Source organism: Schistocerca nitens, chromosome 7 (genome assembly GCF_023898315.1).
Source record: "Schistocerca nitens isolate TAMUIC-IGC-003100 chromosome 7, iqSchNite1.1, whole genome shotgun sequence".
Taxonomy (NCBI): Eukaryota; Metazoa; Arthropoda; class Insecta; order Orthoptera; family Acrididae; genus Schistocerca; species Schistocerca nitens.
Genome location: NC_064620.1, coordinates 611,054,128 through 611,072,646, shown reverse-complemented (window position 1 = coordinate 611,072,646; position 18,519 = coordinate 611,054,128). Strand labels below are relative to the sequence as shown.

Genomic DNA, 18,519 nt, shown 5'->3' with positions numbered 1-18,519 from the left:
AGATGAAACCTTAGTTCATTTGTACAGAAGTTCCCCAATCATACTGTAATCATTGGTGGATGCATTTAATTAATTGAGAAAATTACATGTCAGTTGTGATGACAACATATCCTGTGGAACTTTACTAAATGGCTTCTCAAAAACCGCCGAGAACAGATAGCTTTCCGCGAGACCTACATTCTCACCTTGTATGTCCACACACTACATTCGTAGTGTCCCACCCCAACACACTCATTACTCGTAGAAGACATTCTTACCAAGTCCCAGAAGAGTTCGGGGAATATGTGTGCATCTGCACAGGAGGAGGTCATGGCCAGTGTTGCCAGAACTATATACAAATCTGGATACGGTGTCTGTCCTTTCGGACATGTCCGACCTGCAGCCATCTTCTGTGCGGATGCACACATATTCCCCGAACTCTTACGGGACTTGGTAAGAATGTCTTCCACGAGTAATGAGTGTGTTGGGGTGGAGCACTACGAATGTAATGTGTGGACGTACAAGGTGAGAATGTAGGTCTCGCAGGAGGTGTGTGCGAGATAGTCCCTGCAGTCGCTCTATCCTCTGTGCCCTCAGTTGCGCAGATGGATAGAGTGTCTGCCATGTAAGCAGGCAATCCCAGGTTCGAGGCCCGGTCGGGGCACACATTTTCACCTATCCCCGTTGATATATATCATTGCCCATTAGCAGCTGAAGGTATTAATATAATACTAATTTAAAGAATAGTTTAAAAGGATAGTTGGCCACACACTGGATAGATAGATACATACCCAGTAGAAGAGTTCATTATGGGAGGGAACCTCCATGGTATACTTTAACTCTGTCTCTTTAGAGTATTGCTTAATAGGTGCAAGACAAAGTGCAGGGCTATAGATAAAGAGATGCTGGATGAAATTTGTTTGGCTGTCAAGAGAGCAATGCTTGATACCTTCAATGGCTACCATAGTAGAATATTGTAAAGTGATATTTCACAGAACCCAAAGAAATTCTGGTCATATGTAAAAGCTGTTAGTGGCACCAAAGTTAATGTCCAGTCCCTAATGAGTAAGACAAGAGCTGAAATTGAGAGGAGCAAAGCAAAAGCTGAAAAGCTTAACTCTGTTTTCAAATGTTCCTTTACAAAGGACCCCCCCCCCCCCCTCCTGGAGAATTTCCCCAATTTAATCCTTGTACCATTGAAAAGATGAATGAAAGAAGTATTAGTGTCAGTGGTGTTGAGAAACACCTGAAATCATTAAAAATTGAGCAAAGCTCCAGGCCCTAGTGGAATACCTGTCAGATTTTATACTGAATTTGAGGCTGAGTCAGCCCTCTTTCACTAGGTTCTGTTGTAGATCCCTTGAACAAAATACTGTGCCGAATTAAAAAAAAAAGGCGCAGGTCACATCCGTGTACAAGAAGGTAGTAAAAGTGATCCACAAAACTACCATCAGATATCCTTGATGTTGATTTGTTGTAAACTCTTAAAACATATTCTGAGCTCAAACATAATGAGATGTCTTGAACAGAATGACCTCCGCAATGCCAACCATCATGGTTTTTGGAGATATCGATCATGTGAAACCCAACTCGTGCTTTTCTCACATAACATGCTGAAAGCTTTGGATCAAGCCAACCAGGTAGGTGCAGTGTTTCTAGATTTTCGAAAAGCATTTGACTCGGTACTGCACCTGCACATATTGTCAAAAGCACAATCGTATGGAGTATCAAGTGAAATGTGTGAGTGGACTGAGGACTTTTTGGCAGAGAGGACAAAGCATGTTATCTAGGATGAAGAGTCACCAGATGGAGGAGTAACTTCAAGTCTGCCCCAGGAAAGTGTTCATGTATATTAACGACCTTGAAAACAATATTAGCAGTAAAATCAGACTTTTTGTAGATGACGGGGTAATCTGAAGTCCTATCTGAGAGAAGCTGCATCTTGATAAGATTGCAAAGTGGTGCAGAGATTGGCAGCTTGTTCTAAATGTTCAGAAATGTAAAATTTTGCACTTCACGAAATGGAAAATGTACTTCCTACGACTAAAATATCAATGATTCACTATTGGAATTGGCCAAATCGTACAAATAACTGGGTGTAACACTTCGTGGGGATATGAAATGGAATCAAGTAGATTGTCATGTGTAAAGCTGGTTGTTAGACTCCGGTTTATTGGTAGAATACTGGGAAAGTGCTATCAGTCTACCAAAGAGACTGCTTACAAATAACTTGTGCAACACACCCTGGAATATTGTTGAAGTTTGTGGGACCCGCACTGGATACAACTAAGGGGGGATACTGAATGTATACGAAGAAGGGCAGCACAAATGGTCACAGGTTTGTTTAATCCATGGGAGAGTGTCAGAGATACTGGAGGAACTAAAATGGCAAGACTCTTGAAGACAGGTGTAACCTGTTCTGAGAAAGTCTGTGAAAAGAGTTTAAAGAAGTGACCTAGGGATATACTACAACCTCTATAATACTGTTCACACAGGAATAATGATGATAAGATTAGAATAATTAAAACACACACACAGACACAGACACACACACACACACACACACACACACACACACACACACACACACACACACACACACACAGACACTCATGTTGCATTAATGGTCCTCCTTTTCAAGAGAAACAATTTAAAATCAAGTGTAAAGATCTATATATACCATAATAAACTACCACATTTTTGTGGGTAAGTTGTATTTTTTTCAGATTTTTAAACTGAATGCAGCACGATATATGATAGTTTAAAGAGGATTCTGCATAACTGTATAAAACTGTATGACTTTTTGGTACTCATCACTGTATAATGACAGACTTGGCTAATGAAATACTGTTGTTCACACAAGTAAATTTTGATGCCTCTATGAGGGTGTTACTTCTGACTTCAACCACCCCTCCGCTTCACCCCAAAACCAAAATCCTGGATTTGCCCCTGTACAGTCGTTATGGTTTGCAATAAAAATCTGGATCTACACTCTGCAAGCTACATTATTTTCATGACTATAAGATATATCTCTGAGAATGACGAGCTGTGTTCGGTTTGCTGCAAACTCTTTAGCCCAATCTCACAACGGATATGATATTCCATACACTCATATTTTGTTGATTAGATGGCACAGTGGAACTGTATTGAATGCCGCCCAGAAGTCAAGGGAGGACATGGCACCAGCCTAGGTGCCAGTATCTACTGCTTTCTGGGTGTTGGAGACAGAGTGAGCTGGGTGTCACATGATCGTTGTTTCCAGAACCTGTGCTGATTCCAGCAGAGATGATTTTTAGCTTCCAGAAATGTCATAGTATGTCAACATAAAATATGTTTCAAAATTCTACATCAGACAGATGCAACAGATATAGGCCTATAGTTTGTGCATCTGTTCGATGACTCTTGTTGAAAACAGAAATGACCTACCAGTATGCTTTCTTCTGCTTAGCACTTTGCTTCTCCAGTGATCCACAGTACACTGCTGCAAGAAGAGAAGTGGATTCTGCTGCGTACTGTGTGTATAATCATTTTGATATACAGTCAGATTCTGTGGCTTTTCTCCTGCTCAGTGGTTGCAGTTGTTTTTTTTTTTTTTTTTAATCCTATAGTCACTTACTTTGATATGTCATTTTGATGTTCATGCAACAGTTTAAAGGAGGGACTATAGAGTGAATTTCCTCAGTGAAATAGTTTTGGAAAAATACATTTAATATTCAGCTTTTCGTGTGTCATCCTCCGCTTCGATGCCATTACAGTCACACTGATTTAATATGAGACCGAAAATTCTTAGAATTTGGCAGATAGAATTAGACTTTCACATTCATTTAGAACTAAATGTATGATTCTCATCATGCTAATTGTGGTTCAATTGAGTTTGTCTGCGAGGCTTCTGCTACATTCAAACTCACAGTGAACCTCTTTGCTTTCGTAGCAGCTTTTTAACGTGACTGACAAATCAGTATCTTATCTATCCTGTACAATTGTGCTAAGCATGTAATTGTTTGAAGTGTATATTGTGCAATACTCTAAAAGTTTCTCCATTCATATTCGAGATTGTTAGTGCAGGAGATAAGTTTTCATGTTGACTGCTTACATAATCTGAAATCTGTTACTCTTTGTAAGCAAAAAGATCCACATCATCATCAGGACCACCATGGAGTGGTAAGAAAATAGATGCCTACAATTCCTGGACTTTTTAATAATGAAAGACCCTGATTGCATATTAGGACGTTCCATATTCACAAATCTGTACCTAAACGGCAATAGCTGCCTCCATCCAACACAATGAAAAATCTATGCTCCCAACTGTGATATACAGAACATAAGAAATATATGACAGGGAAAGTCTGCCTACTGAGTTGCAGCAGGTGTGCCAAACCTTTCACGAGGAAACAAATAAGAGGGACTCTCCAGCCAAGCCAGAAGAAGAAGATGAAACAAAGCACCTTGCATACCTTCCATACATAGGGCAGCCAACAGCAAGGTTAGATAATTGAGAAACACAACATAAAAACCATTTGAATGCTTGCAATTGATATGGTAGTCAAAGAGCAGCTAAGGCTAAGGGCTATGGCAGCTGCAGCATCAGTTGTTACTGTGGCCAAACCGACGAGTCTGCAATGGCAGAGCACAGCATTGACGAAGGACATGTTTGTTTCTGAGCAGACAGTGTTGCTGTGTTGTGCCAATAGATTTTGGGATATGGTCATAAAAGAAGCAGTGGACAAACTTGTCAATCAAGACAAAACAACGTGAAAGTATGACAAACATTCTGCAGAAATGCCCTAGCGAGACTCAGATTGACTCACAACTTGCAGTCAACAACTTCTGCTTGTGCACGGTTACTTAAGAATGCATCCCTCTTCCTGGGTGGTGGTGGTGGTGGTGGTGGTGGTGGTGGTGGTGGTGGTGGTGGTGGTGGTAGTGGTGGTGGTGCCCCTCCAGGAGGCAATGTTCCTGCTGTGGGCTGATGTTTACGGTACATCAAGTACCAGCTGTCACAAACTTGTCCTTTTTGATATCTCAGTAAAGCACAAACAGACTAATTGTTTCTGTTATATTGACAGTTTTTTCACGACTGGCCCAGTCTCCTTAAAGTAATAAGAACGCCATCCTCCTCCATAACAGGAGCTCAAAAATGCTCATATCCATAATATCTATAGAAGCTAAAGCACCATTCAGAGCCCCATGCATTTCTGTAAGTAATGAACATTCATCAAGTGAGACTGTTGGCATGTTTGGGGGTTGAATATCTTGATACAGGTGTTTCCTCTCATTAAAAAGGTCTTGGCCACTTCCTACAGATCTTTACAAATATGAAACACACATTCAAAAGTTCTCTATTTTCTTTTGAACACAGTTACACATTTTGGACAAACATGTTTTCTTGTTGTTAGTTGTGACTTTCACTGCAAACTTACCATGTCCTTTCAGAATGTAGCTCCTGTTAATGTTCACTTTTTTCCATAAGAGGTTGTCCCTTTGTCGTGATCTGCATGGTTAACGAAGCTTCATATTTGTAACGTACAAAATTCTAGCACCACACGAGAGTTCCGTTCCAGCATGCAAAGAATTTAAAGTTACAGAGGGCTGGTGATACTAATGTGGAATGATCCAGGAGGCACACATGACAGGTGGGTTGCCATAGACGTGAGTGATCTGCCAATGCTGTGTTTTTCTACTTGTGTAGAGTAGTGTATCCATTCCTTCCAGATGCTCAGTCTTGAGTTTCAGCTCCATACGGCCATCACATGATTTGAGAGTGCCATCAGTGAAACTGTGTTTTTATTGTTACGAAAATGAAACTGTGGAATTTAGAGTGACATTATGTCATCAAGTTTTGTGTTAAACTTGGGGAAACCTCTGAAAAGTTGAAACAGGCCTATGGCAACATTCCTCATCAAGAACAGAAGTTTTTTGCAGGCACAAATCATTTTTGGAAGGCAGAGAACATGTTGATGATGAACCTCGCTCAGGGAGACTTTAAATTTCAAGAAAAAATAAAAATGTCGAACATATGTGTGCTCTTGTGAGATCATATCAAAGTTTAACAATAAGGATTATGGGTCACTGCTTAAACGCTTTCACTACACATCAAATATTGACCGAAGATTTGCACAAGCAAAAGGTTTGGCTAAAATGGTGCCGCAAAACCTCACAATTGAGCAAGACGACAATCGAAGAAAGGTGTGCATTGATAATCTTCAGAGGATTGCCAGTGACCATGAGTGGTTCGATTGTGTGATCACAGGTGATGAATCATAAATTTATGAATATGATCCTGAGACAAAATGGCAAAGGCCCCACCATCTCAAGCCTTTCAACACTGCTTCCAAGAATCGGAATAGTGACTCCGCCAATGTATATCTGCTGAAGGGAACTACTTTGAAGGGGACAATATCATTATTTGAAAAAAAAAGTTTGGGGATGAAATCAGTGACATTACTTTTCACACACACTTTGTAAAATGTACGAGGCCTGTCTAAAAATTATCCGACCTTTGGCCAGAAAAAATATTTCAAATACCTGACGAGGTTGGGATCATAATCCCCTTCAAAGTAGGCCCGTGGTGGTGGTGGTGGTGGTGGTGGTGGTGCCACTGCCACTGCAGGAGGCAATGGTCCTGCTGTGGACTGATGTCCATGGTACATCAGATACCTGCTGTCACAAACTCATCCTCTTTGTTACCTCAGTACACCTCCCCCTGCGGGTCTGGGGATTAGAATAGGCCTGAGGTATTCCCGCCTGTCATAAGAGGCAACTAAAAGGAGTCTCTCACGTTTCAGCCTTGTGTGATGGTCCCCTGTAGGGTTTGACCTCCATTCTTCAAAATTTTCCCGAAGAGCGAGCCAATTGGTGAATGGCGCCTCCCATGGTGCATTGTGTCTATCGTGCATTCAGATCTTTAGACCACTTTCTCGTCATTGCATTGCAGTCCCATCCATTCTCCATCTCTTGTGTGAGGACACCTTCCTGGGTGTGTTTTCCACCAAGCACTATGCAGTGTCGCTTTCTGCGTCGACGATGACCATGGACATCTTTGCATCTGATATCCAGCATGGTAGCCAGACCGTTGTGATGGGGCCGCCATGTACCCTGTTCGTTGTAGCCCCCCGACCACACAGGGATCGCTCTGCTGATGCCTGCATCGTTAACTCCCCACATATGCCAAGGGGTAGATGCCCACTCCTCTGGGGCATTGGTACTCCTGGCAATGGCCATCCTGCCGGGTGGCCTTTGCTGCAGCTGGGTGGCGCCGGTGGGAGGGCGCCTGGTTTGGAGTGGGTGGCGTCAGGGCGGATGACACGCAATGAAACATAGTCCATCTCTTGCTGGTGGTGAAACACCAGCAGTCTCTAAGTGTTCACTAGCTCAATTCAGTGCACAGACATACAACCCCAAATTGTTCCCCTCCCTGGCCACACGATGGGAGGAACATCAGGCTAAGGATGGCAGCGAACCATGTTCACCCCGTTACCTTGTTTGTTAAAGAGCTGGTGGGGAACCTTTCATGACAACGAAGCCTCAGCTTTTTGTTGAGCATTTAGAGGACAAGTTTGGGGAGGTGGAGGGCTTGTCCAAAATGGGTCAGTCTTGATCAAAACAGCATCCTGTGCCCAGTCACAGGCTTTACTCGCTTGGTACAAGCTGGGGGGTGTTTCTGTAACCATCATGCCCCATAAGAGCTTAAATATGGTCCAGGGTACCATATTTCACAGAGACCTTCTTTTGCAGTCCGATGATGAGCTGCACACCAGTTTAGAGCAGAGCATTTTGTCCGGCGTGTCAACCGGGATCCGACGGATAATCAGATAGCCACTGGTCACTTCATCTTGGCCCTAGAGGGTGATACATTGCCCGAGAAGGTCAACGTGATGATCTACCACTGTGATGTAAAGCACTATATCCCTCCCCTGATGCGGTGCTGTAAGTGCTGGAAGTTCGGCCATATGTCTTCCCACTGTACTTCCAGCATCACATGTTGAGATTGCGAATGCCCATCACATCCCAATACTCCATGTGCCCCGCCTCCCATCTGTGTCATCTGCGGAGAGCACCATTCGCCTTGCTCGTCATACTGCAATATTCTCCAGAAAGGAAGGAAAATCGTGAAGTAAAAGACCCTGGACCGACTGACCTACACTGAGGCTAAGAGAAAATTTGAACGCCTGCATCCTGTGTGTATGACATTGTCTTGTCCTGCCGCTACAACAGTTCTGGCACAATCAGCTCCACCAAACTCAGTTACCTCTCATAGCTGGAAGACTGCTCCCTTGATGATGGTGGGGGGCATTTCCCTCCCTGTTGCTCCTGCACCACCTACTTCAGGAGAAACAACCCCCCAACCATCGGGGACGTCCGTCCCCACTTCTAAGCCAGAGAAGTGAAGTCGTCTTCTGCTTCTCTTGCTAGGAAGGTGTCCCTTGGGTCACTCCCTTCCCAGGTTTCTGCTAGTGGGAAAAATGACACCCCTCAGTGGCTGAAGAGCCCAAAATCAGCTGGTTGTAGGGCTTCACACTCATCCTCAGTCCCGGAGACTGAGCCAGTGAAGTCCTCCCAGCCAGGGAAACCCAAGCAGCAGTGAGAGAAATCCAAAAAGAAGTTCCCTAAGACCAAGGTAATTGCGGTGGCTCCCACACCAGTGCTACCTAAAAGCTCTGCGTCTGCAGATGAGGTGGAGATTCGGGCATCCACTGAGGACCTAGATCTCACCGGATATAGACTGCTGAGGCAATAAGTCAGTGGCAGCACGTGACTCTGAGGCGTAAACTATTTCATTGAACGTTCCATGGCTCCCAGTCTCACGTCATCCTCCAGTGGAATTGCAGCGGTTTTTTCTGCAGCCTGGCTGACCTACGGCAACTGTTCAGCTTTACACCTGCTATCTGCATTGCCCTAAAGGAAACCTGTTTCCCGTCAATGCGGTCCCCTGCCCTCCATGCCTATAAGCGATATTACAGGAACCGTAGCTACTATAATTGTCAGGTGGACTCTGCATTTTTGTCCTAAACTCAGTCTGCAGTGACACTGTGCCACTTCAAATCCCTCTTGAAGCTATAGCTGTCCAAATAAGGACCACACAGGAAATAACAGTCTGCAATGTATATCTTCCTCCAGATGGTAGAGTACCATTCCTACTGCTGGGAGATTTTAACGCCCATAACCCCTTGTGGGGTGGCACTGTGCTTACTGGCTAAGGCAGAGATGTCTAAACTTTACTATCTCAGTTCGACCTCTGCCTCTTACATATTGGAGCCGCTATGCATTTCAGTGTGGCTCATGGTAGTTACTCGGCCATTGATTTATCAATCTGCAGTCCAGGACGACTCCTATCTATCCACTGGAGAGCACGTGACGACCTATGTGGTAGTGACCACTTCCCATCTTCCGGTCACTGCCCCAGCGTCAGGCCCACGGACGCCCACCCAGATGGGCTTTAAACAAGGCAGACTGGGAAACTGTCACCTCTGATGTCACCGTTGAATCTCCCCCACACGGTAACATCGATGTGGTGGTTGAGCAGGTGACTACCACAATTGTTTCTGCGGCAGAAAATGCGATCCCTCGCTCTTTAGAGTGCTTGAGGTGTAACGCAGTCCCTTGGTCGTCGCTGAAGCAATTAAAGAACGTCGGTGAGTTCTGAAGTGGCATAACCGGCACCCTTCCCTAGAACACCTCATAGCCTTTAAACGGCTCCGTGCTCGCATTCGCCATCTTATCAAACGACGGAAGCAGGAGTGTTGGGAAGGTGATGTACGGCACCCAATGATAGAGATGTATCTCTCCCAAGTCTGGGCAAATATCAAACGTCTTTTCAGGTACAGGACCCCAACAGGTGTTCCTGGTGTTACCCTAAACGGCGTGTTATCTACCGACGCAAACGCAAGCACTTCTCAGAGCACTTCGCACGAGCCTCAGCGTCTGAGAATTACCTCCAACCTGTCGCACTCTGAAACGGCGGCTGCAAGGGAACGTCCTCTCATTCACTACGTGTCACAGTACATCCTAAATGCCCAATTTACAGAGTGGTAGCTCCTCAGTGCCTCCGCACATTGCCCCAACGCAGCTCCTGGGCCTGATCGGATCCACCTACAGATGATTAAACATCTCTCATATGACTAAAAGTGGAGCACCATCATTCCGGTGCTCAAACCTGGTAAAAACCCGCTTAATGTGGATAGCTATCGGCCCATCAGCCTCACCGATGTTCTTTGTAAGCCGCTGGAATGTATGGTATGTCGGCGGTTGGGTTGGGTCCTGTCCTGGAGTCACCTGGCCTACTGTCTTCATGTCAGAGCGGCTTCCACCAGGGTCGTTCTACCACTGATAATATTGTGTCCCTCTAGTCTGCCATCCGAACATCCTTTTGCAGATGGCAACACCTGATTTCCATCTTTTTTGACTTACGTAAAGCATACAACATGACCTGGGGACGTCATATCCTTGCCACATTGTATGAGTGGGGTCTCTGGTGCCCACTCCCAATTTTTATCCAAAACTTCCTATCGCTCCATACTTTCTGTGTCCAAGTTGGTGCCTCCCATAGTTCCAACCATATCCAGGAGAATGGAGTCCCACAGGTCTTTGTATTGAGTGTCTCTGTATTTTTAGTGGTCATTAACTGTCTAGCAGCAGCTGTCGGGCTCTCCGTCTCACCTTCTCTGTATGCAGATAACTTCTGCATGTCGTACTGCTGCTCCAGTGGTGGTGTTGGTGAGCGTGGCCTACAGGGAGCCAACCACCAGGCACAGTCATGGGCTCTAGCCCACGGCTTTGTTTTCAGCCGCAAAGTCGTGTGTCGTGCACTTCTGTTGGCATTGTACCATTCATTCGGACACAGAACTTTATGTTCATGATGATCCATTCACTGTAGTGGAGACATATCGATTCTTAGGACTGGTTTTCGATGCTCTATTGGCTTGGCTTCCTCATCTTCATCAGCTTAAGCAGAAGTGCTGACTGCACCTCAATGCCCTTCATTGCCTGCGCAGCTCCAATTGGGGTGCAGATTGCTCTACACTGCTGCAGCTCTACAGAGCCCTTGTCCAATCCCAATTTGACTATGAGAGTGTTGTTTATGGTTCGGCAGTGCCCTCAGCTTTGCATTTACTTGACGCTGTGCACCACTGCGGGATTCGACTAGCGACAGGAGCTTTTAGGACGAGTCTGGTGACCAGCATACTGGTGGAGGCTGGAATCCCTCCATTGCAGACAGACGTGCACAACTGCTTGCCAGTTACGTTGCACACATTCATAGTTCTCCTGAGCATCCGAATTACTGTCTCCTTTTCCCGCCTACGGCAATCCAATTTCCGCATCGGTGGCCCAGGTCGGGGCTAACGATAGCGGTTCACCTGTGGTCCCTTCTCTCCGAACTGGAGTCCTTCCCTTTACCACCTGTACTTGCTGTCCAATCACATATGCTTCCATGGTGTATGCTTTGGCCACAGCTTTGTCTGGACCTTTCACATGGCCCTAAGGACTCCGTTAACCCTGCAGCTTTTCACTGTCACTTCCTCTAGATTCTTGACGTGTTCCGGGGCTCTGAAGTGGTTTACACCAATGGCTTGATGGCTGATGGTCATGTAGGCTTTGCGTATGTTCATGGAGGACATATTGAACAGCACTCCTTGCCAGATGGCTGCAGTGTTTTACTGCTGAGCTGGCAGCCATGTGCTCTTGAGCACATCTGCTCATGCCCTGGCTCTGCCGTGTATTGACTCATTGAGCAGCCTACTAGCTATCGACCAGTGCTACCCTTGCCATCCTCTGGTAGCGTCCATCCAGGAGTCCGTCTAGGCCCTGGAACAGTCCCGTCGTTCAGAGGTGTTTGTTTGGACCCCTGGACAAGTCAGAATCCCAGGCAATGAACTTGCCAGCATGCTTGCCAAACAGGCGAAACAGCTTCTGGAGATGGGCATCTCTGAAGCTGACCTGCATTCTGTCTTTCACCACAGGGTTTTCAGGCTTTGGGAGATGGAATGGCATAACAGCATGCACAACAAGATGCATATCATTAAGAAGACAATGAATGTGTGGAAGTCTTCCATGCGGTCCTCTCGCATGGAATCAGTTATCCTCTGACGGCTCCGCATTGACCATACATGGTTAACACATGGTCACCTACTTCATCGCGAGGACCCACCTCTGTGTCGCTGTGACTCCCAAATGACAGTTGTCCAGCTCTTGCTGTACTGACCACTTTTAGCCGCTCTTTGGTGGACTTTTAACATTCCCAGCTCCCTACCTTCAGTGTTGGACGATGATGTCCTTGCAGCAGCTTTAGTTTTAAGTTTTATCCGTGAGAGAGGGTTTTATACTTCAATGTAGGTTTTAGCGCATATCCTTTGTCCCTCTGTGTCCTCCACCCTAGGGCTTTTGGGGGTGGAAGTTTTAATGTGTTGCAGAGTGGCTAGCTTCTCCTTTTTATTCTCGTGGCCGGCCAGCCACTTTCTTGTTTTACTCTCTTCTGTTTCTAGCGTCTGTTTTCTTGTTCTCTTTTGTTCCTTTTAGGGTTCGTTGCCTTTCCTCCGTTCTTGTGGTTCTTTCTTTCTTTCCGTTTTGTGTTATATGTCTCGTCCATTTTATTCTCACACTTTTGGAATTGTTTTATTAGGAACAAGGGACCGAAGACCTCGTAGTTTGGTCCCTTCACCCCTCTTTTAAACCAACCAATCATTATCTCAGTACACCACAAACAGACTAATTGTTTCCATTACATTCACAATTTTTGCATGACAGGCCTAGTCTCCTTAAATTACTAAGAGTTGTGATACAGTGTGCATGCTGTCTGGACTCCAACCAGTCTGGTTAGCCTAGGCAGTCAGCACACAAGTCATCAAAATATTGGGGAAAACATGGGAACAACAACAACTTGGCTGAACACACACAAGCGCACCATTAGTGGTCCACTTGATAATAGTGACAGCCAACTGATTTGTGTGAATGAGACAGTTTTAAATACTGGAACAACCATGATTGGAAAAAATAAATGTAATATAATGTAGAAGTAAAAGTCTGCAGCAAGAGTTTTAAGAGTGATTCTGAATAAAAGTACTTTAGAGATGACTTAGGGTTGAATAATATGGATGTGAGAAGTGTGTGGAGTTCTGTGGTCAATTTCATGAGTGTGAATGAACATCGAGAATTTTTCTCCTATACTGTTAGTTACAATAAGATATGAGCCACCTCAAGTGTGAAATGAAGTGTTCCTGTTCCTCTGCAGGTACAGTAGTGGCAGCAAGGGCCCAAAGCTGAGCTACTGGCATGAGGCCAGCGAGATTCCGCTTGTCAACCTGACAGTAGGTCAACTGGTGGACAAGAGTGCACAGCTTTGGGGAGACCGTGAAGCCATCGTCTCTGTGCACCAGGGCCACCGCCTCACCTTTCAGGAAGTCAAGGAAAAGGCAAGTCACAGTCAGTGTGTGCAGTTTCAACAACAAAAAAATTGTCTCCTCCTGTTCCTCCTTCCTCTTCTGTCTTCTTCCTCCACCTCCTTCCTCTACCTTTAAATTAATTATAGGTAATGCATGCTATGATCTATGGCAGTTGGATTTAGTAAAACTAAACTTCTAATTGTTGTTGTTTATAGGTCCCTTAACTCCGACTTCAGAGCATTTCTGCTAAAGCTAGGGAGGGTTCTTGATTCGCTTTGTAGGAAGTACCAGAAATTAGTTATATGTAGTAACTTCAATTATGGATGTTGGTAAATCTCCGAAATTCATATGATCTGATGCAGACTGTGTTTTTTCCAACCAGGGTGCAGGGGAACAGTAGCACATCCATAAACAATATTTTGTGTGAGTCTTGGGGCCACTCCTGTTCCTTATTGATATAAATGATATGCCATCTAGTATTATGGGCAACTCTAAATATTTCTGTTTGCTGATAACACTGGCTTGGTAGTGAAGAATGTTGTGTGCAACATGGGCTCGGTTTCAAATAGTGCAGTACATGACAAGTTCATGGCTTGTAGAAAATAAACCAACGCTAAATCACAGTAAGACTCAGTTTTTACGGTTTCTAACACGCAATTCAACAAAACCCTTTTGTTTTAATTTCACAGAACGGGCATATGATTAGTGAAACTGAACAGTTAACATTTCTAGGTGTTCAGATAGATAGTAAGCTGTCATGGAAAGCCCACGTTAAGGATCTTCTTCAAATACTTAGTGAATACTGCCATTTTTACTATTCGAACGGCATTAGAAGTGAGTGATCGTTCAACACAAAAATTAGTCTACATTGCTTATTTTCATTTGCTTATGTCGTATGGTATATTTTGGGGAAACTCTTTCCATTCTAAAAGGATATTTTTGACTCGGAAACAGGCAGTAATGCATGTTGGTATAAAGACGCGGGTCAACTCAACCTCACACTTTCAAAACAGCTTTTGCCGCAGCACTGAAAACTAATTCCTAGCTTTTGTGTTATCACTGATGCAAAGTCTAATGTTTCAAGAATGATAAATATCTATCAAAACACACAAAATCTGCAAAGGCTGTGTCCTTAGTGCCATCCAATTTGTCATTTTCCCCAAGAAAAAGTGAGAAAAATATGCAAATGTGATAGAAAGAAAGAGACACACATCCTTTGCTACGCACGACATTCAACATTCCATGTTGATGATTCTGTACTTGATGTTGAAGCAATGATGACCGAACGTACCTTGCTTCGAGCTTCTTTCCCACTCAAAGTGGAGGAATGAAGGAGTGAGGGGGAGTGGAACAGAAATCTGTTAAGTTTCTTCCTCATACATGTCAATATAAATGACTTCAGAACATGCAAAGCAGCTATACCTTCACTAAGAACTTCAGTGTGTCTCTAAATGATTCAGTTTAAACCTTCCCATGCATCTACACAATGGGACTACAAACTTCACAGGGAAGGTCGTCCTGGTGGAGATAGGGTGAATGGTGCAGCCCGCCACTCTCGGTAAGAGCTAGCACAGTTGGCTTATGCACAAAATTACAGCACTTCAAATTGATGCTGCTACTGTCCTCTCTCATTATACAAACCAATATGCTTACCATACTCGTTGCCAAATGATACCACTGACAGTGAGCTTGGGGACCAAAGCCCCAACAACCATTTATCCTTTGAGAAGATTCCTGTGAACACAGCGAGCTATGAGGCTCTTGTAAAACATGCCCCCAAGAATCAGGTAGTTGAAGCTGCCTGCTACCCTGAACAACATATTTCTTTTGATCACAGGGAAGATACAAATTCAGCTAAACACCATTCCTTGTTTTCTGCCACTGACTTTGCTTTATGCTCACCAACCACCACAAAAACAGTTTGATTGGAAATATTTAAAGACTTGCACAGCAGAGATGATTACTTAGACCAGCTGTTCTGCCAAAAAAGAGGAATATCTGAAAGCAAAAAACCAAAATGGATCTTTTATAGGCAAACTGGACTCCTTACAGCCAACAGACTGTATTTGACCAGCAAAACGTGCAATCTCCAGAACTGACTAGAATGTATAACCATCCATAGAGCCATCAAGGCATCCAAACACCTTAGAAGAGACCGTGTCTCTCGTGGAATGAGAGATGTCATTCTGCAAAAAGTGTTAGGCAGGCAGCCCTGATGGTTCCATAGTAGGCCATCTACAAAATAACTGGAGAACCTAAAGAAGCCATGAATAAGTTCCAGAATACCATTATCCACTGCACCTCAACCATAGAAGTGTTGTTAGTCAGTAAGGATGATGTCATGCAATAGTAGGGCTGTTCACTTGACAACCATACTCAAAAATGGGGTGCTCACTAAGGCACTGCAACAGATATCCCATTTAAGTGGCATGATACTTCCACAATATATCATTGAAGAATCAGAGCTCAAATTTTCGTGCAGATGGCAAATAAATGTGGAACAACAAACTCCATATTGACATTGTAAACATTCAGATACACAACCAATCCCTCTTTGTGGGAACTGCATGCTACATTAGCTGCCTCTCAAACCACCACATAAGGATAAGATTCATTATAGCAGGCTGAAACAGCTATGTTTGGTATCCAAGAAAATCATCCTCCATTTTTTTAAAATGTAATCTGAGGGACAACACAATGGATAAGTGAGAGAAACTGACATAACTGTCTTAGTTGGGGAAAAGATTGCTTACATCCAACAGTGCAGCCTCAGAAGGATCCTAGAGCACTTGGTTAATAATCATAGAATCAAAGTTTTTGAAAGAAAAACAAAAAGACTATACTAGCCACTTAAAATGTAGATTTAGGAAGCATTGATCAGCTCTATACAATTAGTACTCCTGCAAGTGGCTGTTCAAGATTCATTTCAGGGCAACCTTCACTCACAGTATAACACTAGATATGGAGGCACTACATTGTACTTCAGTTGCATGAATGGTGCTTATGTGGTTGCCTGCCCTATATAGAGGTGTCTTTTCTTAAAAACTGTCATTTTAGAAATGAATGGGAATAAGATTTGTCTTAAACTTCCCTAAGGGCAACGAGTCCCTCAAAGCAACGTATTGTGCACAGTCAAAAGTCAAATGCAGCATTCCCTTTTGTGGGAATACTTTTCATTTCTTTAATGCTCTAGTCTCACAATTACAGCTTTACACTTCATTTGCTACATAAGAAGCTAGAGGAATGGAGAAGGAACAGGGTTTTGCTTTTCAACCAAAAACTTTTCTTGGTAATTTTTGTTATATGGGCATTAGGCCATGCTCTTGTGGGTGTTAGACCACAGCCTACAATGTCAATATGATAAAAATTATCAAGGATGAAACATCAGCTGTGAATGTGTGCATTGTGTAATCAGTGTGTTTTGTTTTACTCATTATCCTATTTCAAACTTGACCATACTTATTAACAACACACATTCTCAAATTCAAACAGTCATTGAGACTCCTCAGTCATAAAGTCAATAAGAACTTACATGATTGAATCATCTGAAGCTAAGGGTGTTCAGAAGTATATGAATGATAAGAACTGCAGAAACAGATTGTACCTCTTGCAATTTTTCTGGTGTTTCATTTGATTATATTCACCTTATGGCAGGATTTTGTGTGTACAAATTTCAGTCTGGCACAGTGCACGTAAGATCAGACTGTGAATCCAAAGAGGTATTGGATTATATCAGCTTTTCAACCAAGTATTTTTGTTCTATTACTTCTTGCACCTTTCACCTCTGGCAGTGAATTGTATATGTGCAAAATGCCAAGGTGGACTCCATGTCAAAGGGTACGTTCCTCTGCAACTGGTTTAATCAATTTACAACTCAAAGGAAGACGATGGCATAGCATTGCCAGTAGGATCAAACCTAATAAAACATGGTGTTTGCATCAACTGCGTGTTCGCATCAGCTGTCAGGTCAAGCCACTGCTTTACCAAATTTATTGCACAATAGTCTCCCTTCTATAAACTACCAGTCCCAGGAGGGCTCCATGTGAGTGAGTGGAGCTTACAGCATCATCTCCGTACCCAATCTGCAGAGGCATGGAAGCAGGTTAGTCATTATGTGGCAGTTACTTTTGGTGCAGTAGCTATGCAGTATCAGAGCAGTCTACAGTAAGCTGTAGTTATTAATGAGCACAACCACTTGGAAACCAGGTGGAGTGGCATTTGACTGAACTGAGGTTGAGGGACATGAATGACTTGACACAATTATTGCCCTTACAACATTGTGACATGTATATGAATACAAAGTATACCAGAAAACCAGGCATGAGCACACTTACCAAATGCAATGGCGTCTGGTGATTTAGGATTTAATGCTCTCACATGGCAATATAGAATCCACAATGGCTCCAGATGCTGTGGATAAGACTCTTAGCATGAAAATAACATCTCTCATTACTGGATCAGCATCCTCTGAAAGCCAGCAGTGGTCTGTGATGTGTCAAGGCTATTGTTTTTCAGTCTGGAGCATCTTGTGTATGTTCAGATTTCAGAGCAAGAAGTGAGCTAATCACTCTAACACACAATATCCCCGTATTGCAAGTACTTACTAACCAGCTTCACATTGTAGTTCTTTGTTACTCATCAGATTGACTGCATGTCCATAAGTACTACTAGAAAATCGAGCTTGCATAACATTGCAGTATGTCGTGCCTGTAGACTGATCTTTGGGTTATTAAGTGGAAAATGCAAAGATACGCCTTCAAATGAAATGGAGGTTGAGGAAGAGGGCCTGTTTCAAACTACTGTAAGTAGCATAGCACCTGGCATTAGCAAACTGATAAACTACTAAAGAAGATATCACGTCTCTGGCAGTGTGTTTGTGAGAATGAGGGCTATTCATAAAGAATCTCTATTTTGTTCATTTGTTCCTTCGTTTGTTTGTTTGTTTGTTTTTAGTGGCATTAAATTTGAAAACTGCTACCATTCATCACAAAATTTGTGCTGTAGACAGACGAAATGTGATAACTGATAGTGTTGTCTGTGATTATGTTGTTGACGAAAGTGAACAGCTGTCGGCAGCTTGAAAACTAGCATGTACAGTAAATTGATGAAAAATTCCACAAAACAGAGGACTACTTCTGTGGACTTTCTTTCCATTATGATGTGG

General features: G+C 43.5%; 1 protein-coding gene across 3 annotated transcripts in view; it reads left to right on the top strand.

The window, feature by feature from the left end:
* Positions 1 to 18,519, top strand: part of LOC126194978 (medium-chain acyl-CoA ligase ACSF2, mitochondrial-like) — a 452,087-nt gene that overhangs the window by 139,802 nt on the left and 293,766 nt on the right. For 2 of the 3 annotated variants that reach the window (XM_049933391.1, XM_049933389.1), the window contains exon 2: positions 13,205 to 13,385. The exons of the other annotated variant lie outside the window; for it this stretch is intronic. In XM_049933391.1, the coding sequence (XP_049789348.1) occupies positions 13,205 to 13,385 (181 nt within the window). The remainder of the gene's footprint in view (positions 1 to 13,204; positions 13,386 to 18,519) is intronic. 3 annotated transcript variants of the gene reach the window in all.